This window comes from Megalobrama amblycephala, linkage group LG5 (genome assembly GCF_018812025.1).
Source record: "Megalobrama amblycephala isolate DHTTF-2021 linkage group LG5, ASM1881202v1, whole genome shotgun sequence".
NCBI lineage: Eukaryota > Metazoa > Chordata > Actinopteri > Cypriniformes > Xenocyprididae > Megalobrama > Megalobrama amblycephala.
In genome coordinates this window covers 5,916,306-5,936,092 of record NC_063048.1, presented here as the reverse complement: position 1 = coordinate 5,936,092, position 19,787 = coordinate 5,916,306, and the positions used below count along the sequence as shown (strand labels likewise).

Here is a 19,787-nt window from a genome sequence, read left to right as displayed (position 1 = left end):
GTTTGTGTTACTGTCATTGTCTTGAACACTTTGAGTGCACTTCAGTAAGAAGGCTAAAAACTATGACACTTGAAAATAAATGCATAGAAAAAAATATGTATATCTCAGAAGTAAGATTAAAGTAGTCTGTATTGCTCTAAAAAAATGTTTTATTATTAGTATAATACCACCTATGAGAGGTAAATTATGCTTGCAGTTTGGCATGAGACAAACAAGGGGGCGCAATGCGGCTCAAAAGCCTACGAGCAGCATTCAGATTCCATGAGGTGTTTTTTGTTTGTCTAAACTAAAACATTTGTACACTACAATGCATAATCGTTTAAATATCAATTTATTTGAGTGGTACCTGACACAAATGTAAGTCCGCCCAAACAATCTCTATGAAATGATTACATCAAAAACCTTACGGAGTTGTCACACATGGCTCTGATTTGTCCATAATGATCTGCGCTGAGAAAAGTAACAGGTATCACATGACAATGACGTCTATGCGTTACTTATTCTGGACGATAATTTAAAAACACTGCGAAGTCTTGATAGAAATTTTATTAAAATTATACAGTGAATAGTTTTAAAATAGAATAATAATTAAACTATTTATTTAAACAATTCTTACAAGAGAAAAAAAAACACCTGCTGTCGCGTTGCTGTGGTAACAAGTTGCAGGTCTTGACGTTCTAGCGCAAACAGCAACAAGAGACGGAGTAACCGAAATATAGTTTCAAAGTAATTTACCTGATAAAAAAATGACAGAGTTGCATCAGGCAGCAGCTGCTGGAGATTATGATCTAGTGGAAGATATTGTGAAAAAAAAATCATGTGACCCTAATCAGAAAGACTTGGACTGGAACAAAAAGACACCGCTGCACTGGGCAGCATCCAGAGGCAGGTTATGCATTCAGGATCAAAATCTGCCATTTTAGATGCTTTTTTTTAATCCTAAATATAAAAAGAGAAGTCATTATACCTAAAAATTAAATTAATAATGCTAGTGTAGACTAGTGTGAAGGTCATGAATCTTGATGTTGAATATGTTGACTTGAAGTGAAAAGTGACCTCTGGACTTGATGTCATGTTCTTGCATGTGTAATGTTAAGCCTAAGCTCTGATCATGTCTAAGGTCAAACAGAAATGGTTCGGATACTGATTGAAAATGGAGCAAGGGCTTGTTTGAGGACGGACAATGGATGGACGCCCGCACACTTTGCAGCGGAGTCTGGGAGACTAGCAGTACTACGACTCCTGCATTCCCTCCATGCACCTGTCGACAAGGAGGACACTTCTGGGGATAAACCTGTCAGGATTGCTGAAATCTATGGACATGAAGATTGTGTTCATTTTCTTGAAAAGTAGGATGATTTTTGCACTTAGTAACTTTTTTTTCTCAAATTGCCCATTTCAACCTCTTGACATCCAGTTAGGCCTATGTGTTTGACTTTTTATAGTAGCATTTAATTAATAGAATGATATTTAATTGAGTTTTGATCAGAGGTACTTAAAATCAAGTAAAGTAGATATCCCTGAGCAGAAGTCTCTTGTTTTCTGAATTAGCCTATATTTGTCACATAATCAGTTCTTATTGGACTGACTCCTATTAGAGGTCAAGTATGGTTTATACACACTTTATATTATTATTATTATTTTGTATTTTCTGTTCTACGTTCTTTTGATGTGTGGACTAGATTTGTGGCTACATAATGTGATACTAGGCATTTAATAATGTGGTGTTCTCTGTACTTTCAGGGCAGAGATTGAGAGCAGAAACTATCGGCAAATGGAAAAATTAAATGGACTGCCCTTAGATGATACTGATGAAGAATGGGAACAGGAGAGAAACGAAGCCAGACTGCAAGGAAAAACAAGTAATTAAAAAGTAGGTTTTATTATACCATGAGAGCAAAAATACAAATTAATGTGCGTTTTTTTAAATGTAAAAAAAAAATTAAATGTAAAATATAAGAGAAAGCATTGTCAGAGGAAGTAAAATTGCATGCCAAAATTCTACAACTGTCACCAGTTTTGAGTAATAACCAAGTAAGCTATACAGGCATAAAAGCATAAATATACTTACATGAATTTACTTAAAATTAAATATACCATTTTTAGAAAGAAAAATTAATCATTCACAGACAGAAATCTAAATACATTCATAATACAGTAAACTAACATGACAAAGTATACATACTTGAGTACACTGATATACATTATCCTCTGGAGTACAATATCACAAATAATAGTACAGTGTCTAAGAAAACAATTATCAATTAACAATTAAAATAATTAATAAACAATTATCTGCTTTTATAGCCATTTTAATCTGCATAGAATGTGACAGAATTGAATCCATGAAAATTTTGTGTCTTTCGTTGCTTCTAGAACGCACCGACTAAACCATTCACATCTTGATTTGGGATAAAAAACAACATTAGAACAAAATATTAAATAAAATAAAAATAAATTAAAAATTTCTTAAGCACACCAATGTAACTTACCTTAAATCTGTCCAATCTTTATTTCTTTATAATAGAAGATGTCGCTCTGGATGAGCTTTCACTTTTAGAATGTGTTGATTGCTAATGAAAGAAAATGTGAGAAGATTAGCTCTGTGTTGTTTTATGTATTTGTGTTCACAATAAATTTTGCATTTGTAGAAGTGTATATTTCCCTTGTACGAACTAACCTTGGAACCTTTGAAACGCTTCACAAGTGCATCACGAACCTTTGGAGAAAATGAAATATGCACATTTTATTGAGCATCACTGTAAAGGTTTTATAGACTGAAATCTTGTGATAGCAAATTTGTTCAGTAATAGTGGTAATAGTCCAGTCAGAAAAAGAACAGTGATTTAAAATATGTTATATTCTAAGGGTTAGTTTACCCCAAAATTTCTGACATTTATTACTCACCCTCATCTCATTCCACACCCTTAAGACCTTAGTTCATCTTCGGAACACAAATTAAGATATTTTTGATGAAATACGAGGTTTTTTTTTTTAATCTCCCATAGAAAGCAACATAATTACCACATTCAAGGTTCAGAAAGGTAGTAAAGACATTGTTAAAATAGTCAACGTGACTGCAGTGGTTCAACTTTAATGTTATGAAGCAACGAGAATACTTTTTGTGAGTCAAAACAAAAAATAATGACTTTATTCAACAATTTCCTCTCTACCCTGTCAGTCTCCTATGCAGTTTAAGTTGAAGACACATTGCAGCGCTTCCATGTTCTATGTCAGAATACTGGCTCAGTGTTGGCTGGCTCCTGCGTCAGCATCACATGCATACGTCGTGCTGCTCATGTGACCAGCGTCGGCAAATACAGAGCCAGCGTTCGGATGTAAACAAAGAAGCGCTGCAATGCGTCAACTGCTTAAGAGACTGACAGGGTAGAGAAATTGTTGAGTAAAGTCATCTTTTTTTTTTGTTTTTGCACTGAAAAAAAGCATTCACATCGCTTCATAACATAAGGTTTAACCACTGTAGTCACGTTGACTATTTTAACCATCTCTTTACTACTTCTCTGGGCCTTCTGCTTTCTATGGGAGATAAAAAAAAAACCTTTTGGATTTCATCAAAAAACATCTTAATTTGTGTTTCGAAGATTCTTGTGGGTTTGGAACAGGATGAGTAACTTAGACCGTGTGTCCACCTAAAAAGCAACATTTATACAAAGTCGACATTTTTAGTCTGAAACAAATTATCTGCGAAATTAGTTACAAGTAACAGTGCCATGTATATTCCATATCATAGCAACAAAACTGAAAAAAAAAATGCTGTGCTGTCGAAGTGCTCTCAAGCGCTCACAAACGCTTTGGTGGAAACATGGCCTTCCAGAAATTTCATTTTTTGGGGAACTAAACCTTTTAAAAACAATCCTATTGAGGACACGTAATGGGCATATTTACCTTTTTCTCTCCAACGCAATTTGTCAGTAATATGAAAAAGCCCTGCAATAAAATACATTAAGGTATTTTAAAGTACATGCATGATTGCACTCAGTATGAGTACATAAATAGATAGAAGCGTTTGATGCTTGACTCTCACCTGTAGTGAATTAAGTACTGTAAATGTGTAGTTCACGACTTGGGCCCAAGGTTTTTGTGTAAGGTCAAGATTCATTATAAAAAATCCGAAGATCCAAGTTATTCCAAGGACAGGGCTTAGGAAGACTATCGTCTTAATCATACTCTTGGCAACTTCCTTTTCGTCCCGCGCCTTTGCCTCCGACACAGTAGGGGTTGCTATCTTCATGATCACCACAGCCAGGGTGAACAAGTTTATAAACACAATAGTTCCGACAGGAAGAATAAAGGCATAGATGGAGCCCTTCAACGTACCCTTGTATACGAGCCAGCAAGTCGTTTCGGAATAGTAATGACCAGCTTCTCCGTTTCTGAATGTAATGAAGGTTATTGCCACACATAATATTGGGCATACGTAACCAAGAGTGATAGACAATCCCCAAAAAACCCTTTTCCGCAGATGGTCAAAGACAAATATTATTTGGTGAAGAATTACAAAACTCAAGCACAGCATCCAGAAGAAGACGGCTAGGAAAAAAAAGTGTTTGACTACTGTGAGGATGGAGCACCATTGTGCGGGGGTTTTCTCAGGCTCAGCTGATGCTAAAAATCCACAGTGTGCAAACAGCAAGCATAAAGCGATGTTGAATACGGCCACATGCCGAAAATTGGAGATGTCTGACTTGACAACTGCATCCCAGACCAAAATCTCAATGATTAAACACAGAACAAGTGAAACGATTGATATTCCTAAGCCAACGTAGGTCAGTTCCTCCATGTAGGGTAGGGTCACTTTATCTTTAGACATCAGTATGGTGAATGCAGAGTTGTGGTCACATGTGCATAACTCTGCATTGGTCGCACCACCCCATATACACCCTTCTCTAGACCACTTATTCGCACTTACATTCCAGAAAACACAATACATTTCGTGATTTGGGAGTCTTGTTTTGGAGTAATCAAATGTCATCTCAACTCTTTTAGTCCCACTGGTATTATTATTTACAGTAGTAATTGACAAGATGGTGGTCTCTGGTATAGCATTAATATCATTCAGCTTGGGTTTTGGTAAAATTTCATGAAGGTTCTGGAATCCAATGACAATAACCCCATTGCCTGTGATGACACTGGTATTGAAGCTACCACAGTTGTCATTACAGAGCTTCAGTTCAACATTTTTATAATTGTGAGAGACATTCGAGGACAGATTTGAGTTGCTCACCATTTCCTCAACAGTATTTAGATATTTTACAGATAAATCTGTGTCAAGATTTGCAGGGTTTTTCCAGGCGTTTGTGTCATTCAAAACATTGCTTATAGAATTGACAAAGTCCTGCAATATAAAAACAAAAAGACAGTGAAATGCAATTAGACTTTGAACAAACACAGGAAGAATACACTCAAATAAATAGGTCTTTGGCTGAACATGATCCACATCATTGAAACAAGTAACACCCAATAGAATCAACCATGTAAAACTAACTAGAATCAGTGTTGTTCGTTTACTTTGAATGAATGGCTTTAATTTAACTTGAATTATTGGTTTTCAAATACCTTGAATTATTCAAGTTATCCTACAGTTAAGGCTTCTTGTTTAGTCCATATGTTTATATACTAGCAAACTAAACATAACTTTTCTGTATACATATGTTAAGTGTTGGTGGTTCATATCAGATTTTAATTTGTTATTAATTTAAGCAAATTGCACTTGCTGAACCAAACCGATGAGTTGATTGTCAAACTCTTCACAACTTTAAACTTTCTGTGTGTAAACAATCACATCACTGAATGAAATTCATTCAGTGACCAAAATCTGTCAGATATACATATATTCCATAAATATCTGCCATGAAATGCTTTGTTTACATGCTACAAAATTAAATGTATTGTGTACATAAAATATTCCTTTATTCCTTTTCTGTGTATTACTTTTCTCAGCAAACTTTAACTGCTGTTGATATCAGTTTCTAAAAAAGCTAAATCTAAAGAGATACATAATAGCATTCAGTTAGAAAAAAATGACTAAGGCCGGGTTCACACCGCAAGCGGCAGCAGAGCGGAAGCAGCGCGTTAGCAGCGCGTGAGCGTGAACTGCAGCTGCAGAGACGCGCGAGTGTTCACACTGGAAGCGTTTGTACAGCGTCACAGCAGCGGCTCGAAGCTGCATATAAAGTGAGCATTTCTTTACAAAGACAGATAAATTTGTTTTTATAATTGGTCATTGTTAAACTTAGGCTTGAAAGTTTGTTAACATGCAAGGTGTACAACACTTACATATATAAACATAAAATAAATAAAAATAAATAAATAAAAGCCTCGTGTCATCCATTGCTGCACACGAATGAGGGTAAGCTTTGTGTTTTACATCATCTGACGCATGAACATGTTTACAAGACTGCAAACTCGGCGAAAAAGACAGTAAACTCGGGTTTGATTTGGGTATGCAAGAGCCTATTGCTGTCTGTGTAATAACTAAAATAATGTTTATATATCATATTTTCTGGCTTGTTTAGTTTAGTTTTCTATAATAAACCATACTTTAACCCAAACTGAATAATTAAAAACACGTTTAAATGAGTAAATCTTCTATAAATATTTTTTAATATTAATTTTCTCTCCTGACATACTTCAGTTCTTGTTAAAACACACTAGATATGCTTATTCTGTGCATTTTGAGCACTTTTTGTGTGAAATCATATTTATTTTGTCCATCAAAGGTGTACTTTCACTTTAATTGAGCGTTAGCAGAGCAGCAAAAATAGACCCAGCGCCGAAACGATCGCGGCACTGCTGCTTCTGCTCTGCTCCTGCTCCGTGCTGCCGCGCAGCCTCTGCGTGCGGTGTGAACGCTCTCATCTGTTAACATGGACGCCGAAAAAATACGCGCTGCTTCTGCTCTGCTGCCGCTTGCGGTGTGAACCCGGCCTAAGTGTCAACAAAAAAAAGAACAAACATTAAGTTTAAACAACATTTAAATAGTCTGACCAGTATGACTCCCATAATGACAAAAAAAAGCCATTGACCAATTTATTGAAAAATAACTAAGTTTTAAAACATGAAGTAAATGTTTTATGTGAGTTACTACATTTTGCAGACACACAATAGATTCCCATAAAATAGTTGTGACAATTACACTTACAAATGTAGATAATGTTAAGATCAAAGAGATCGAGGAAAAACAGAAATACTTGAGATATATGCTAAAAGTAAAAAGTTCTATGACATTTCTTTTCACATGGGTTGTGTTACTCCATCAATTGTAATAGATCAGATCTCTAAATATATAGATGTGGGTCAAATATTACTGAAGTTTTAAAGAAGAATTAAATGTTAATAAGAGGGTTAATGCATAATGTTTTAGAGAAACTAGAGAGAAAACATACTTACAGGGATGACAGTATCATTCCATTTATTTTTCTGTTGTTGAGATACATAATTCATGACATCTAAAATACTTATAGATGCATTAATATTTGCAAATGAGTTGAATGTCTTGATTGTGGTAGAATCCTTTATGCGTTCGAAAATGTCTTTTGCACTGTCCTTAATGAAGCCAATACCTTTATTTAATTCCTGTTATTATGAAGGTAAATAAAAATCAAGCGTTTAGTACTAAGAGTAAATATGGCCAACAATGAGGAATGCATAAATAAATACCAAATAGTGATACCTGTACATCCTTTTCAATGACATGCAGGTCCTTATTCACACAAGAAGAGATTTCATTTTGCCACGTTCCATTTTTGCATTCTCTCGTTCTCAAACCAACAGCAGAATTAATACAATTCTTGCTGGCATTGTAATTGCTTTTTGTGATGGGCCAGCCTTCATTTGGTTCACAGGTTTGTGACGACTCTAGTGAAAAATAAATATACTAAAATGTATTTGAAATATATGTATTTTATGCTAAGTATACTACAAATGTATTTACATATTTATGTACTTAATATAAATACCCTGCAATTGTACCTTTAGTATACTAAATTGGTATAGTCAAGTCAAGTCAAGTCAAGTCACCTTTATTTATATAGCGCTTTTTACAATGTAGATTGTGTCAAAGCAGCTTTACAGTGATAACTTTGCTGCACAGCAGCTCTTAAATAGTGTCAATGCAGGCAGATCAAAGCACTGTTGAATATCAAATGTCAAGTCAAATGCCAAGTGTCCCCAACTAAGCAAGCCAAAGGCGACAGCGGCAAGGAACCCAAACTCCAACAGGTGACATCAGGTGGCAAACAGGTGGCAAACAAGTGGCAAATAGGTGTTAAAATGGAGAAAAAAAACATTGGGAGAAACCAGGCTTAGTCGGGGGGCCAGTTCTCCTCTGGCGAACAGTGCTTTGTTACCTTAAAGTCTGCTAAATTGGAACAAGTATTTTTGTGTTGAGGTCCAACTAAAGATATAATTTTTTTATTGTGCTAAAGTGGAACTATTACAAGTATACTTTAGGTACAATTTAAATACCTTGCATTGAAATTATACAGTGATCATACTATCCTTACTAGTAGTGATATTAAACACATTTTAGGCTTAATATTAAGAAATATGCATTGTGCAATATAAAGAAGAACTCCAAATAAAGTTTTATTAAAATATGTACGTCAGTATGTCAGTAGTATGAAATGAATGTAGGCCTATTTTAAATACATTTTGGTAGTTTTTTCACTTGGGCAGATTCTACATCCATTGGCTCTGACATGTTTTCTCACCGTCATGCACCTAACTCAGAAACTCTTCAGAAAATTCATACACTGTAATAAATGACCGTGATTTTAACAGTAAAAGACTGTAAAATGCTGTGGTGAAAAACTGTCAATTGGTTTACAGAAAGTTCCCGTACTATATACGGTGAATAACTGTAATAGATCTAATGGTACATTTAATGTAATTTTACTGTAAAATACCGTTAAATTCACAGTTTTTTGGAAGTGAAAAATAACAATTCATTGTAAAATTTACAGTGAAAAAACGTAAATTAACATTCCCACAATTCCCTGCGTGACACTTTACATTTGATATATTTTTGTTGAAATAACTCTGTTTCTTCTTAGTTTTTCTCATTTTTTTCTAATCAGTTATGTACATTAGGGTTTTATGTTACATCTAATGTTGTTAAATTAATGTTTATTGCATTTTTAAAATTTCATGCATGTTACCATGATGGTGTTTAGTGTGTGTGTGAATGACACTGTGTGCACCTTCTATATATTAGTATTGTTCTCCTCAGCTTGTGGAAAAGCTGCTTGTGATGAACTTTGATTCATCATGTGACTCTTATCACCACTGTGTTTGGTGACTGTCAGTGTATTATAAAGGTACAAAACAAATATTAGTACTACTACTACTTGCTACTGTTTTTTTTACGGTAAAGTTGTGGCAACCACAGCTGCCGTTTTTTTACCGTAAATTTTACTGGGATTTTTTTTACAGTGTAGTTACTAAAACTCATAATTATGAGTTTTATCATAAATATATTCTTTCTGACATGACTTGAAAACACTGTAACCGCTGAAGCTAAACCTTGACCACCATTGGCCTGTCTCAACGTCCTACTATTTGTTGAACCTCAATGATTGATATGTTTTGAACATGCCATAAAGCCAATGCCATCACAATCACCAACAACTGGTTTTGCTGTACTTTTGCTTAACAACAGAACTTGTTTCTGCTAACAGGTGCTGTGAAGACTTTTGCCTACAGCTCAGATGTATGAGCAATGAGCAATTTGTAAATAATTATTATAATTATTTAATTTGTTAAATATTTAAGTACTACTTCTGTAATTTATTTTTGAATCCTATGTTGACCTGTGATGATTAAATTTACAATTAAATTAACTGTATTTGAGTTCTACTTGTTGAGTGTAAAAATAGTATTGGTCCAGATAAAAGTTTACATGAAATGTGTTTTGAGTTGCAAAAAATAATCATGAAGTAAGTTTTATAATTATGACCTACTTTTCAATAATTTGCCCACACTTTGAAAATCAGCTATAGGCTATTGTTTAATTAAATTCAAATTTATTTCTTTAGCACTTTTCACAATTTTGCATGGTCGCAAAGCAAATATACATACAGTACATATAGAAAGGAGTTACAAAAGTAAATATTTGTAATTATGACAAATAAAGAAAACAGCATAGTTTGAAATGGTGAAAGAAATTCACGTATCTGATCAGAAGTTTCATTACTTTAGAGTATTTCTAATGCATTCCAATGCACCTACTGTAATACACTTTTTCCATTAATGCTACTTTTATGGCCTGTTGCACTTTGAAATATGGACTCCAGCCCTTTGGGCTGTCCAAATATTACGAATTATTAAACAAATTATTAAACTGATGCTGACAAGTCCTCAAAAATTACACAAAAAGTTAAAATGACAAATAAATTAAGAAACGTTTGCATGAAAAGTAAATCATTTTAATTCATGCATCACATTTAAATCTGCAGCGTAATGCGAGATCGCCAATTCATTTCATTGCGTTTTACCTCAGGAGCAGTTGTGGCGCATTGAGAGTTGAAGCGCGCCGAGACAATCGGCAGAGGAATGTTACAGATGGGGTTATTCCATCTGCGCGCACTGAAACACAAGCAGTTCAGTATGTTCACATTCTTCCACCAATGAACGGAACTGTCCAACGCTATCTCACACCTAATTTGTACGTATTTTACCAGGTGGCTAATTCGTATGAATTCATACAACCTCACTCGTACGAACTGTCTGTGTTTTAGTGCGCGCACAAGAATAAAACTAATGTTATGCCGGTTTATGCAATCGCTTCATGTTGCGTTAATGACAGATCATGTCAAGTAAAAGGGAAGCAAAACATTCTTGATAATGAATGTTGCGTCTGCTGGTTTCATTTCTTACTGTGCCTATATTGAGACTTTTCTCGACAATTCACAGTCTTTTAATCCATATAATTTGTGCTGTCATTAATAAAGTCTGCACGCTTATACAGTAGCTGTACTTGTAACAGTATAGAGAGAACACAAAGTAACCCCAGTTTTGCATTGAGTATATCTGTGTGGTGGCGCAACAGGTAAAGTGAGTGCTCTTATGCGACAGCAACTTGAGTTCGAATCCAGCCTGTACTGGTTAGTACAATCAATATACAAATATATATCTGTTCCAGTTGTCTCACTGATGTTCACTGGATAAGTAAATTACTGGTATACTGGGGCTGTCTGTAAAAGGCATATTCTAAAGCTGTAACTTTATAAAGATTACTTTATTGTAGCCTATTTGAAGCACACTATATTGATTCCATTAGCATACTACAAGTAACCTTGGAATGCCATTGCAATGTGTTTTAAAATCATTAAAAGTTTCATTAAAAATCAGTATAATATTAATGTATGTTCAACACTCTTACTGTGTAACTGAATTGCAATTCTAATGTCACCAAAATACATTTGAAGTTTATGCTGAGTGAATTTTGCATTTCAAAACTTAAATACAAGAGTATATTTAAAGTGTACTAAAGTATACTTGGAATAGTTCCACTTTAGCACAAACAAGTATATTTAATACAACTTTAGTTGAACTTCAGCACTGCTTTTGGACAACTAAAATGCATTTAGTACAAAATTAGTTGTTCCAATTTAGCACACTTTATGTATACCAATAGCGTGCCACAAGTACATTTAGTTATACTAAAATAAATTGTACTTAAGTATACTGTTTTTTCACTAGGGGAGGCTGTATTAAGGAACGAAAAAACTATTATAAAATTTGTTTTTCTCATCATTTTTGTTTTCATAATTTCAAATCAGAAAATATTCACTAGCTTTTAGTAAGTGTATGCATCAGTTCAGAAGAAACAAAGTAATGCAGCTTTTCAGCCATATCCAATAACATTAATTCACTGAAAAATGAAATTTGTGTCCCCATTCACTCACCATCATGCCATTCCAAATCTGTATAACTTTCTTTTGAGGAATTTTTCGAATAATATCCTAGCTAGTCTTTTCCTTTTAAAACTCAAAAGTCATACAATAAGCTTTATGTGAACAGTCTAAAACAATCTACTGCTGCAGCTCTCAGATGTCATTGTTGTAGTCAATGCTTTTGCATTACAGTTCAGAGCTTTGACAGAGGGAAAGATTATCAGTGAATAATGATTTTTTGTTGTATGGATTTGGAAGTCATTTGAGCCACCTTTTTTGTCATTTAGAAACCTGGAAAACCCATTATATGGAAAAGAGCACCCGAAGACAAAGCCATAAAGGTTTGTATGAAAGCACATTTCCGCCACATAAGAAAAACATGTTTTGATAACTGATAATTAGGACATAAAAAGTCACAAATTTCTAAAAAAAAAAAAAAAAAAAAAAAAAAAAAAATTCTAAGTTTTGACTTTTTAACTCATGAATGTGACTCTCATAATTTCCACTTTTTATTTCATAATAATGATTTACTGTGCCAAAGCATTTTTTTTCCCATTATGGTGGAAATGGGCTTCCATAGATTTGGACATGATGCTGTGTATAAGATAAAGGCTGAAAGTTATAAAAGCTAAAGCACTTAATGCTCATATAAGCTGATTTCAGTCATGTAATTTAAGACAAAAAAAGATTGTAATTCATGTAAATATATAATTATATGCATTTATAAGGTGAAGTGGGCAATTTCTGAACCATCAGCAGTGGCCCCACAAAGAGTTGTTCCAAACATGTCCATTACCACCCACCACTGGTCAACTAACATACTGGACCCATCCCCTAACTCACTAAATAATCACACACTTCACCTATAGAATACTGAAACTTTAAAAGACATACAGAATTAAGTTAAAAACACCAAAACTTACTTTTAATGATGGGGAGCTGCACAGTCACCTTTCTGCTATTTGATTTGGATCTATTGTTTGTGAAGTTACAACTGACTTCCACGGTTTCGTCATTATTTTCTTTACAATATATGTTCTTTACTGCTGTGTATGATATAACGTCCCCTTGGATTACTAGAGAATTCAGGAATATGAAAATTGTTTATCATCAAGTGTGTAAATACCATAAATAGATATTTATTTTTCCATTATTTACACTGCTTGTGTTTGCATTGAGAGAGCAAAAATAGTAATGAGATGTACTTACCTGTTACTTGAACATCACTTAGACCAGGATCCCATGTAACAGTGTAATTTTCTTTGCTGAATGGAATGTTACACTCAATTTTACATGGAATTACCGGCGGTGAAGTAGTTTTACAATCTGGAAATTGGGGAGTACTCCTGGCCTGTATTTCTGGCAAAAGTGCTATGTCCAACTCTCCGCTTGCTTTGTGTTCAATGGTCCCTTGTGTATACACGCACGTAAATTTTCCTTCAGACAGCAAATAGATAAAAATTATTTTTCAAAGTTGTAAATAGAATAAAGATTATTAAAAGATTATTAAAGTATGTTTCACAAGAAAATACTATTTTAGCTTTTCCACTTCAAAATTTCACATATAATCCATTGCGTTACTTGCCATTTCTTTGTAATTGTTTGGGAAATTTACTAGCAATTTCTGAGTGAAAGTTGTTTCTAAACCAAATTTTTTTCCTGTGCATTTTTCAGACAAATTAACCTAGACATAAAATATTACTTTTCACTCATTTTTAAATATAATAATTAAATCCGAGTTGGCTTAAATTTTAGTTTAAAGCTGAAATACAGAATTTTTACAACATTGAAAAAATGACAAACATCAGCTTTAAACTGAAATTTAAGGCAAGACACCCCAGGTGAATACGGTAAAAAAAATAACTAATAGGTATCACCATACTACCCCAGGTGATTGATTACATTAAAAATTGCAAAAACAATTTTGTATTACAAGTTTTCTAAAATGTAAATGTTTAAATATGCAAATTAAGTGTTATCTAATTAAATATGCGCTAATTTGCATACATTTCTAGAACAAAAATTGAAATATTGGATGACTTCAGGTTCAAAGTTCTCGTTTAATTTTTTGGACATATTAAATTCAAAGGTTTTTACAGAGGCAATTTTGGATCTCTCTTTTTATCACTCCATAAATCAGAAAATACTATCAACAGCCAGAAAAAAATATATATTTTCACCATTTTTTAGGAATAAAATGTTGTATAAAATCAGGCAAATTATATATCAACAAATCCCTCTGTAAAAACCTTCAGAATATAATAAAATATATAAAACTGTAAAGTTTGGTGTAAATAAGTGGAGATTTCTGACTCAGAGCAGGAGAAAAAACTCATTTTGAGAAAACGGCCTTTAAAGATATTTACTGTAATTGAAATCTATAGACGCAAATAGATAAAGCGCTATAAAATATACACTTAAAAGTGCATTTTGGATGTTTTCTTTCCACCAGTCTGAAAAAAACACTTTATGAAAAGCCAAAAAGTGCAAAAATGTTTTGCCTGTAGTGTCTCCCCTTAAGCCAACTCGGATTTAATTATATTTAAAAACGAGTGAAAAGTAATATTACTCTCAATGTCATGCGATTATCTTAATTATGTGTGTGGAAACATACCTTTCCAGCTTTCTGAAATTCCACTGAGTGCAACAATGTCTTTTCTATCATCCTTTGTAAATTTGGCCTCTTGTCCTTTTGTGATCTGTGTTGTTTTATTCTTGTCATCAGTTAAGAACCACTTTACCTCTCCCAGGGCCTCTGGTGGAGTACAAGTTATATTTGCCACGGAGCCTATATCAATCGGTTGATCCTCAGGTACTTGAATACTAATGAGGCCTTTGGAGAAAATAAGATGTGAATGTGCAATAAACTCTTCTTTATCACATAAATTTGTTTGTGTAGTATTATAAATATAAAACAGTGCTATAAAAACGTTTAAATAAATAGTTCACCCAATGAATAAATAAATAAGTTACCTGTTGTAACCAGCCGAGTTCCATTCAGTGTAATAGCTGTATTCTTAAGCTCATTAATTGAAACTGGACCAAGTATCTTCACTGTATAATCTACGACCACACTGCCATAACTTTAAATAAAATGGGAGATGTTAATACATTTGTCATTTATTTATTTTTAAATAAACAGAAAGAACAGTAAACAGTATTGCTAGAAGTGTTTGTCATCATGATTACCTGTAACCGTTGATAATCAGAGAATCAAAATATTTAAATGTGCTGTAATGTTCCGCAAGCTAAAAGAAATTAAAACATGCAGGTGATGTATATATATATATATATATATATATATATATATATATATATATATATATATATATATATATATATATATATATAAACAGTGTATTATATATTTCTTGAATTGATGAAGCTAGGCATTGTGCTGCCTGTATATTTCTGTGTGGACCTTAAAATGCAGGCCTACCACCATAATAATACAAAATGTAATGACTTAAAGTTAATGAAATTTGTCGTTTCCATGAACAATACCTAGTAGGGAAAGACTAAATGCAAAATGTAAAACACATTAGAATGAAAAAAAAAAAACTGGTAAAAAAAAAAAAAAGAATGTTAAGAAACATAATCTTTAATACAATGTGATATCTCAAGTAGGGACTAAACCTTATACTGTATGTGATTTGTGACAGTTAGCTGTTAAAATTATTATTATTAGTGTTGGGGGTTGATTTTCAGCAGTACATACCTTATCCCTTATTTTCTGATTCAAGGTCTCGTATTCATCAGAGCCTTTTTTCTCTTTAACACATAATATTGAGCAATCATACTCTGACATTGTAGTATTTCCATTGATGCTTACTGAAAAAAAAAAGAAAAAAAAGAAAGAAAGAAATCGCAGCGTTCGATGACTGTTTCTTTCATCAAGAAATCTTGTGCCCAAATCAACACAGCTCTACCTCTTTTGTCAGACAGGCACACAGCGGTTTCTTTAGGTTTAAGAGAGCAGGACTCGTCTTTGCAGCAGGCATGATTTTTGCATATGTCCTCACTCCATGTGTTTCCTGGCATGCATAAACAGTTCTTATGTGTCTCATTCAACATGCAATCTGTAAACAAGCACATTAGAGATTTTTTTTTTTTTTTTTTTGTATGTCAACAATTATTAATCAGAAATGTAGCTATTGCCCATAAAGTTGACCCATTTTAGGTCATTCCCCTTATGAAATGCATTTTATTAAAATGATTAAACCTTAATTTATCATGTAAATAAATCATAGGCTAATAGTTTTCTTTTAGCACAGTATCAAGTTAAGTGAAAAATCAATTTATAGGTTTTTCCTAATTGCTGAAATCATTTTCCATCATTTTAGACTTTCGTAAAATCCCTTCAACCAACAAAGCCATCATACTCCAGGACCGGACTTCAAATTTTGTTTCACTTAAAACCATTCCATCTTGTTTGATCAAATGACATAATATTTCATAATGTCAACATTTCAAAAGATGCTTAAAAATATAAGTTTTAATATCCTCATGTTAGCAATAAGCGGTCATTAATAATGTTGATGTTTCTGAATTTGATCAGAGCATATTGCTGAAAGACTGTTATTAATTTTTACAGGAGGCATATTTATTTTTAACCCTTAAAAGCTACCACAAAACAGGACCCTCTTTTATGGTTTTTTTTATTGGCATTCTGTATATGAATATATCTATATGAAAATATGAATATGAAGGAGTTTTTATGTACGTGGCTTGTGTTTTAGGGAAATGTCTGTAAAATTACCAGATAATGTACCAGTACCTTTTCAGGGTTTTTCTTTTTCTTGTTTAAGGATGTTTTTTTGTTTTTTTTTTGCATTGTGTAATTTCAAGCATTATATGTTTGTTTACCTGTTGTGCTGGTGATTTCGGTTACAGTTGCATTTTTCACATTTATTTGTGCGTTTTCTCCCAGAATGTCCACTACATTGGAATACACCGATTTCTCAATTTCAAGCTCAACAAAATACACCATTGTGGAATTCCCTGGAATGTAGCATTGTGACAGACATTCAGATTAATGGAAAAATTAATTTGATTTATTCAACAGATTATTATTGATAATAGGCAGAAATATATATATATATTACCTGCCACAGCAACCTATCAAACAAGAGTGGGAAAGAGTTAATGCTTTAAATTAATATATTGTTTGTATAACTGAAGAACTTTCAAAAAAGAATTAACCCACCTTAAAAATAATTGACAGAAAAAGGAGAATAACCCCTTTAGACAAATTCATTTTTGTGCCATCAATTTCTGGTGGATGGAACAGAGCGCAGTCATGAACATATGAACGTGCATATGCCTTCCATCAGTGACGTCAATCAGGCAATACATTTATTCATGTAGCACACACATTTAACCAAAGCGACTTACATCTTCCAGAATATACAAACTGGATAAGGGAGGTTTATAAGGAATGAAAGCAAAGTAGTTTAGTAAGTAATAAATTGACCACAGCAATATGCATTCAGATACACTACCAATCAGAAGTTTGGGATTTGTTTTTCAAAGAAATCTCTTCTGCTCACCAAGGCTTCATTTATTTGATCAAGAATAAAGTAAAAACAGTAATATTGTGAAATATTATTTCAATTTAAAATAACCATTTTCTATTTTTGATTATATTTTAAAATGTAATTTATTCCTGTGATTAAAGTTGAATTTTCAGCATCATTACTCCAGTCTTCAGTGTCACATGACCCTTCAGAAATCATTTTAATATGCTGATTTGCTGTTCAAGAAACATTCCTGATTATTAACAATGTTGAAAACAGCTGCTTCATATTTTTGTGAAACCTGTGATACGCTACAAAAATATGGGGTAAATAAGATAAAATATATTTTATTCAGCAAGGATGCAAAAGATTTCTAGGTAACACTTTACAATAAGGCCTCATTCATTAACATTAGTTAATGTATTAACTAACATGAACTAACAATGAGCAATACATTTGTTAGTGTTTATTAATCTTTGCATTAATGCATAAGTTTTGATTTTAATAATTTATTACAAAACAAAAATTTTGTCAATATAGAATATATTAACATTAACTAAGATTAAAAAATGCTGTAGGTTTGTTCTTTCTTAGTTCATGTTAACTAATGAAACATTATTGTAAAGTGTTACAGATTTCTATTTCAAATAAATCCTGTTCATTTAATTTTGTCAAACTGGAAAACTTTCTATCAGCTTTCCTTAAATTTTCCACAACATTTTCAACATTGATAATAAAAAGCATTATTAATAATTGAGCTGCAAATTTCTGAAGGATCATGTGACAGCGAAGACTGGAGTAATGATGCTGAAAATTCAGCTTTGCCTCACAGGAAAAAATTATATTTTAAAATACATTCAAATAGAAATATTTATATAGAATAAAGAGAATTTAAAATAGAAACAGTTCTTTTAAATTGCAATATATTTCACAATATTACTGTTTTACTGTATTTTAAATGTGAGCATAAGAGACTTCTTTCAAAAACATTTAAAAATCTTAATTCTTCCATTCTTTTTAACAAGTTACATCCTGATACATGGAGCTGAAGTGAAGAACACGAGCTAGAAACCTTTAATTGTGTTGACCTACCTCTTTGGCTTGTAAGTCCTGACAGCATTATTGATCCCTGGATTCAGCCTGTAATTTAACTGCAGTGATAACTTTCTTAAAAAAGTTACAAGAGTCCATACAGACAGAGTAAGAGGATGGAATGATATCCCAGTCAACGGATTTTTCCAGTAACCCTCCTGATTTGCATTATTCAGGTCACATGACTCCAAAGCATAAAATACTTTTATTCAAATTATTCTCCACCACAATAAAAAATGGCTCCTCTTGAATAAAAATATACTGTAAGTGTATTTGTAAATGATACACTGTAAAAACATTATTGTTGGTTTAACTTAAGTAATCAGATTGCCTTAAAATGTTGAGTTCATACAAAGAAAGAGATCTCATGATCATCAATTTATCTCATATAAATATGACACTGCACTACTTTTCCATTGTTTTTCAAAGTAAACATGCTCTAGATCAGTGTTTCCCAGCCCTGAGGGCTGTTTCATAAAACAAGATTAGAAAACAAGCCAGGCTTATTTTACTTAGTCAGACTTCTTGTCAGCGAATTGTGTTTCATAAAACAAACTTAAATTAGGTCAAACTCAGTTACTCTGGCAACTTATGAAGGAAAATAGCCTGGTCCGGGGCAGGCAAACTGTCAGGCTAAGCTGAGCTCCTCTAACACTGACCAATAGGAATTTTTAACACATGATGTTTTATTAACAAAATTCGGGAGGAGCAAGTTCAGATAATTAACCTAATTAGCACAGGTGGAGAGCATTCAGTTAATCAACTCAACCAATGTCAAAGGTATAAATTCAGCAGACTGACTTCTGTTCATCTGAGAGTTTATCAGCATCCCTCCTCCACCCCATCTCCTCACTTATAGTTCTATCTACTTTTACCACACCGGGGGGAGTACTCTGGGTTCGGGCCAAAATTCCGAGCTCGGAGCCCTCTCCCCGGACAGCACGCCAAATACGCAAAACTTTACTCCATTTAATTGTATGGATATGTGAACTCGTGAAATATATATATATATATATATATATATATATACACACACACACACACTTACTAAATAGTGCTAAATAAAAAAGTAAAAATTAGAGAAGTTTATTAAAAATTAAGTGTTATATATCCCACTGAATCATTCTCAGATTTAATGCTGACAACAGTGGAAGCACTTGGGAGAGAACTGTCAGGAGACAGTTTGTTTTAAAATATATGAATACATTTCTCTCTGGTTTTGTTTGGCAGCTGTAGTACCTTTATGGTTATTAGAAGAGCAGAA

At 33.1% G+C, this 19,787-nt stretch overlaps 2 protein-coding genes across 6 annotated transcripts in view; one reads left to right on the top strand and one right to left on the bottom strand.

The window, feature by feature from the left end:
- The first annotated feature begins 661 nt into the window (after nucleotides 1-661).
- The window catches only part of LOC125268345 (ankyrin repeat domain-containing protein 66), a 31,929-nt gene continuing 12,803 nt past the window's right edge, over nucleotides 662-19,787 (top strand). For 2 of the 5 annotated variants that reach the window (XM_048190467.1, XM_048190468.1), the window contains exons 1-3: nucleotides 662-885; nucleotides 1,121-1,349; nucleotides 1,744-1,873. In XM_048190467.1, coding sequence (XP_048046424.1) covers nucleotides 747-885; nucleotides 1,121-1,349; nucleotides 1,744-1,870 — 495 coding nt within the window. In that variant the 5' untranslated portion in view covers nucleotides 662-746 and the 3' untranslated portion in view covers nucleotides 1,871-1,873. Of the gene's footprint in view, nucleotides 886-1,120; nucleotides 1,350-1,743; nucleotides 1,874-12,202; nucleotides 12,833-19,787 lie in introns of those variants that run through there. The other 3 variants (XM_048190464.1, XM_048190463.1, XM_048190465.1) reach the window with 3 other exon arrangements.
- adgrf3a (adhesion G protein-coupled receptor F3a) lies at nucleotides 1,867-19,183 on the bottom strand. Its single transcript, XM_048190454.1, has 18 exons — nucleotides 18,524-19,183; nucleotides 17,122-17,189; nucleotides 17,021-17,033; nucleotides 16,782-16,916; nucleotides 15,845-15,994; nucleotides 15,634-15,746; nucleotides 15,105-15,163; nucleotides 14,889-14,998; nucleotides 14,530-14,748; nucleotides 13,125-13,352; nucleotides 12,839-12,991; nucleotides 7,694-7,878; nucleotides 7,411-7,596; nucleotides 4,046-5,356; nucleotides 3,907-3,948; nucleotides 2,681-2,719; nucleotides 2,493-2,573; nucleotides 1,867-2,401 (listed from the first exon to the last, which is right to left on the bottom strand). Exons 1-17 carry the CDS (start codon nucleotides 18,549-18,551, stop codon nucleotides 2,511-2,513), a joined length of 3,102 nt encoding a protein of 1,033 aa, XP_048046411.1. The 5' UTR covers nucleotides 18,552-19,183; the 3' UTR covers nucleotides 1,867-2,401; nucleotides 2,493-2,510.

What these genes read in the sequence shown, in the direction of transcription:
- adgrf3a (XM_048190454.1), bottom strand. Translation starts at nt 18,551, where the DNA reads ATGCTGTCAGGACTTACAAGCCAAAGAG. An exon ending in GTGCCTGTCTGACAAAAGAG is followed by an intron (nt 15,747 to 15,844) that starts GTAGAGCTGTGT and finishes TTTTTTTTTCAG; the next exon opens with TAAGCATCAATGGAAATACT. An exon ending in GCAGCTCCCCATCATTAAAA is followed by an intron (nt 7,879 to 12,838) that starts GTAAGTTTTGGT and finishes ATTTTTCACTAG; the next exon opens with AGTCGTCACAAACCTGTGAA.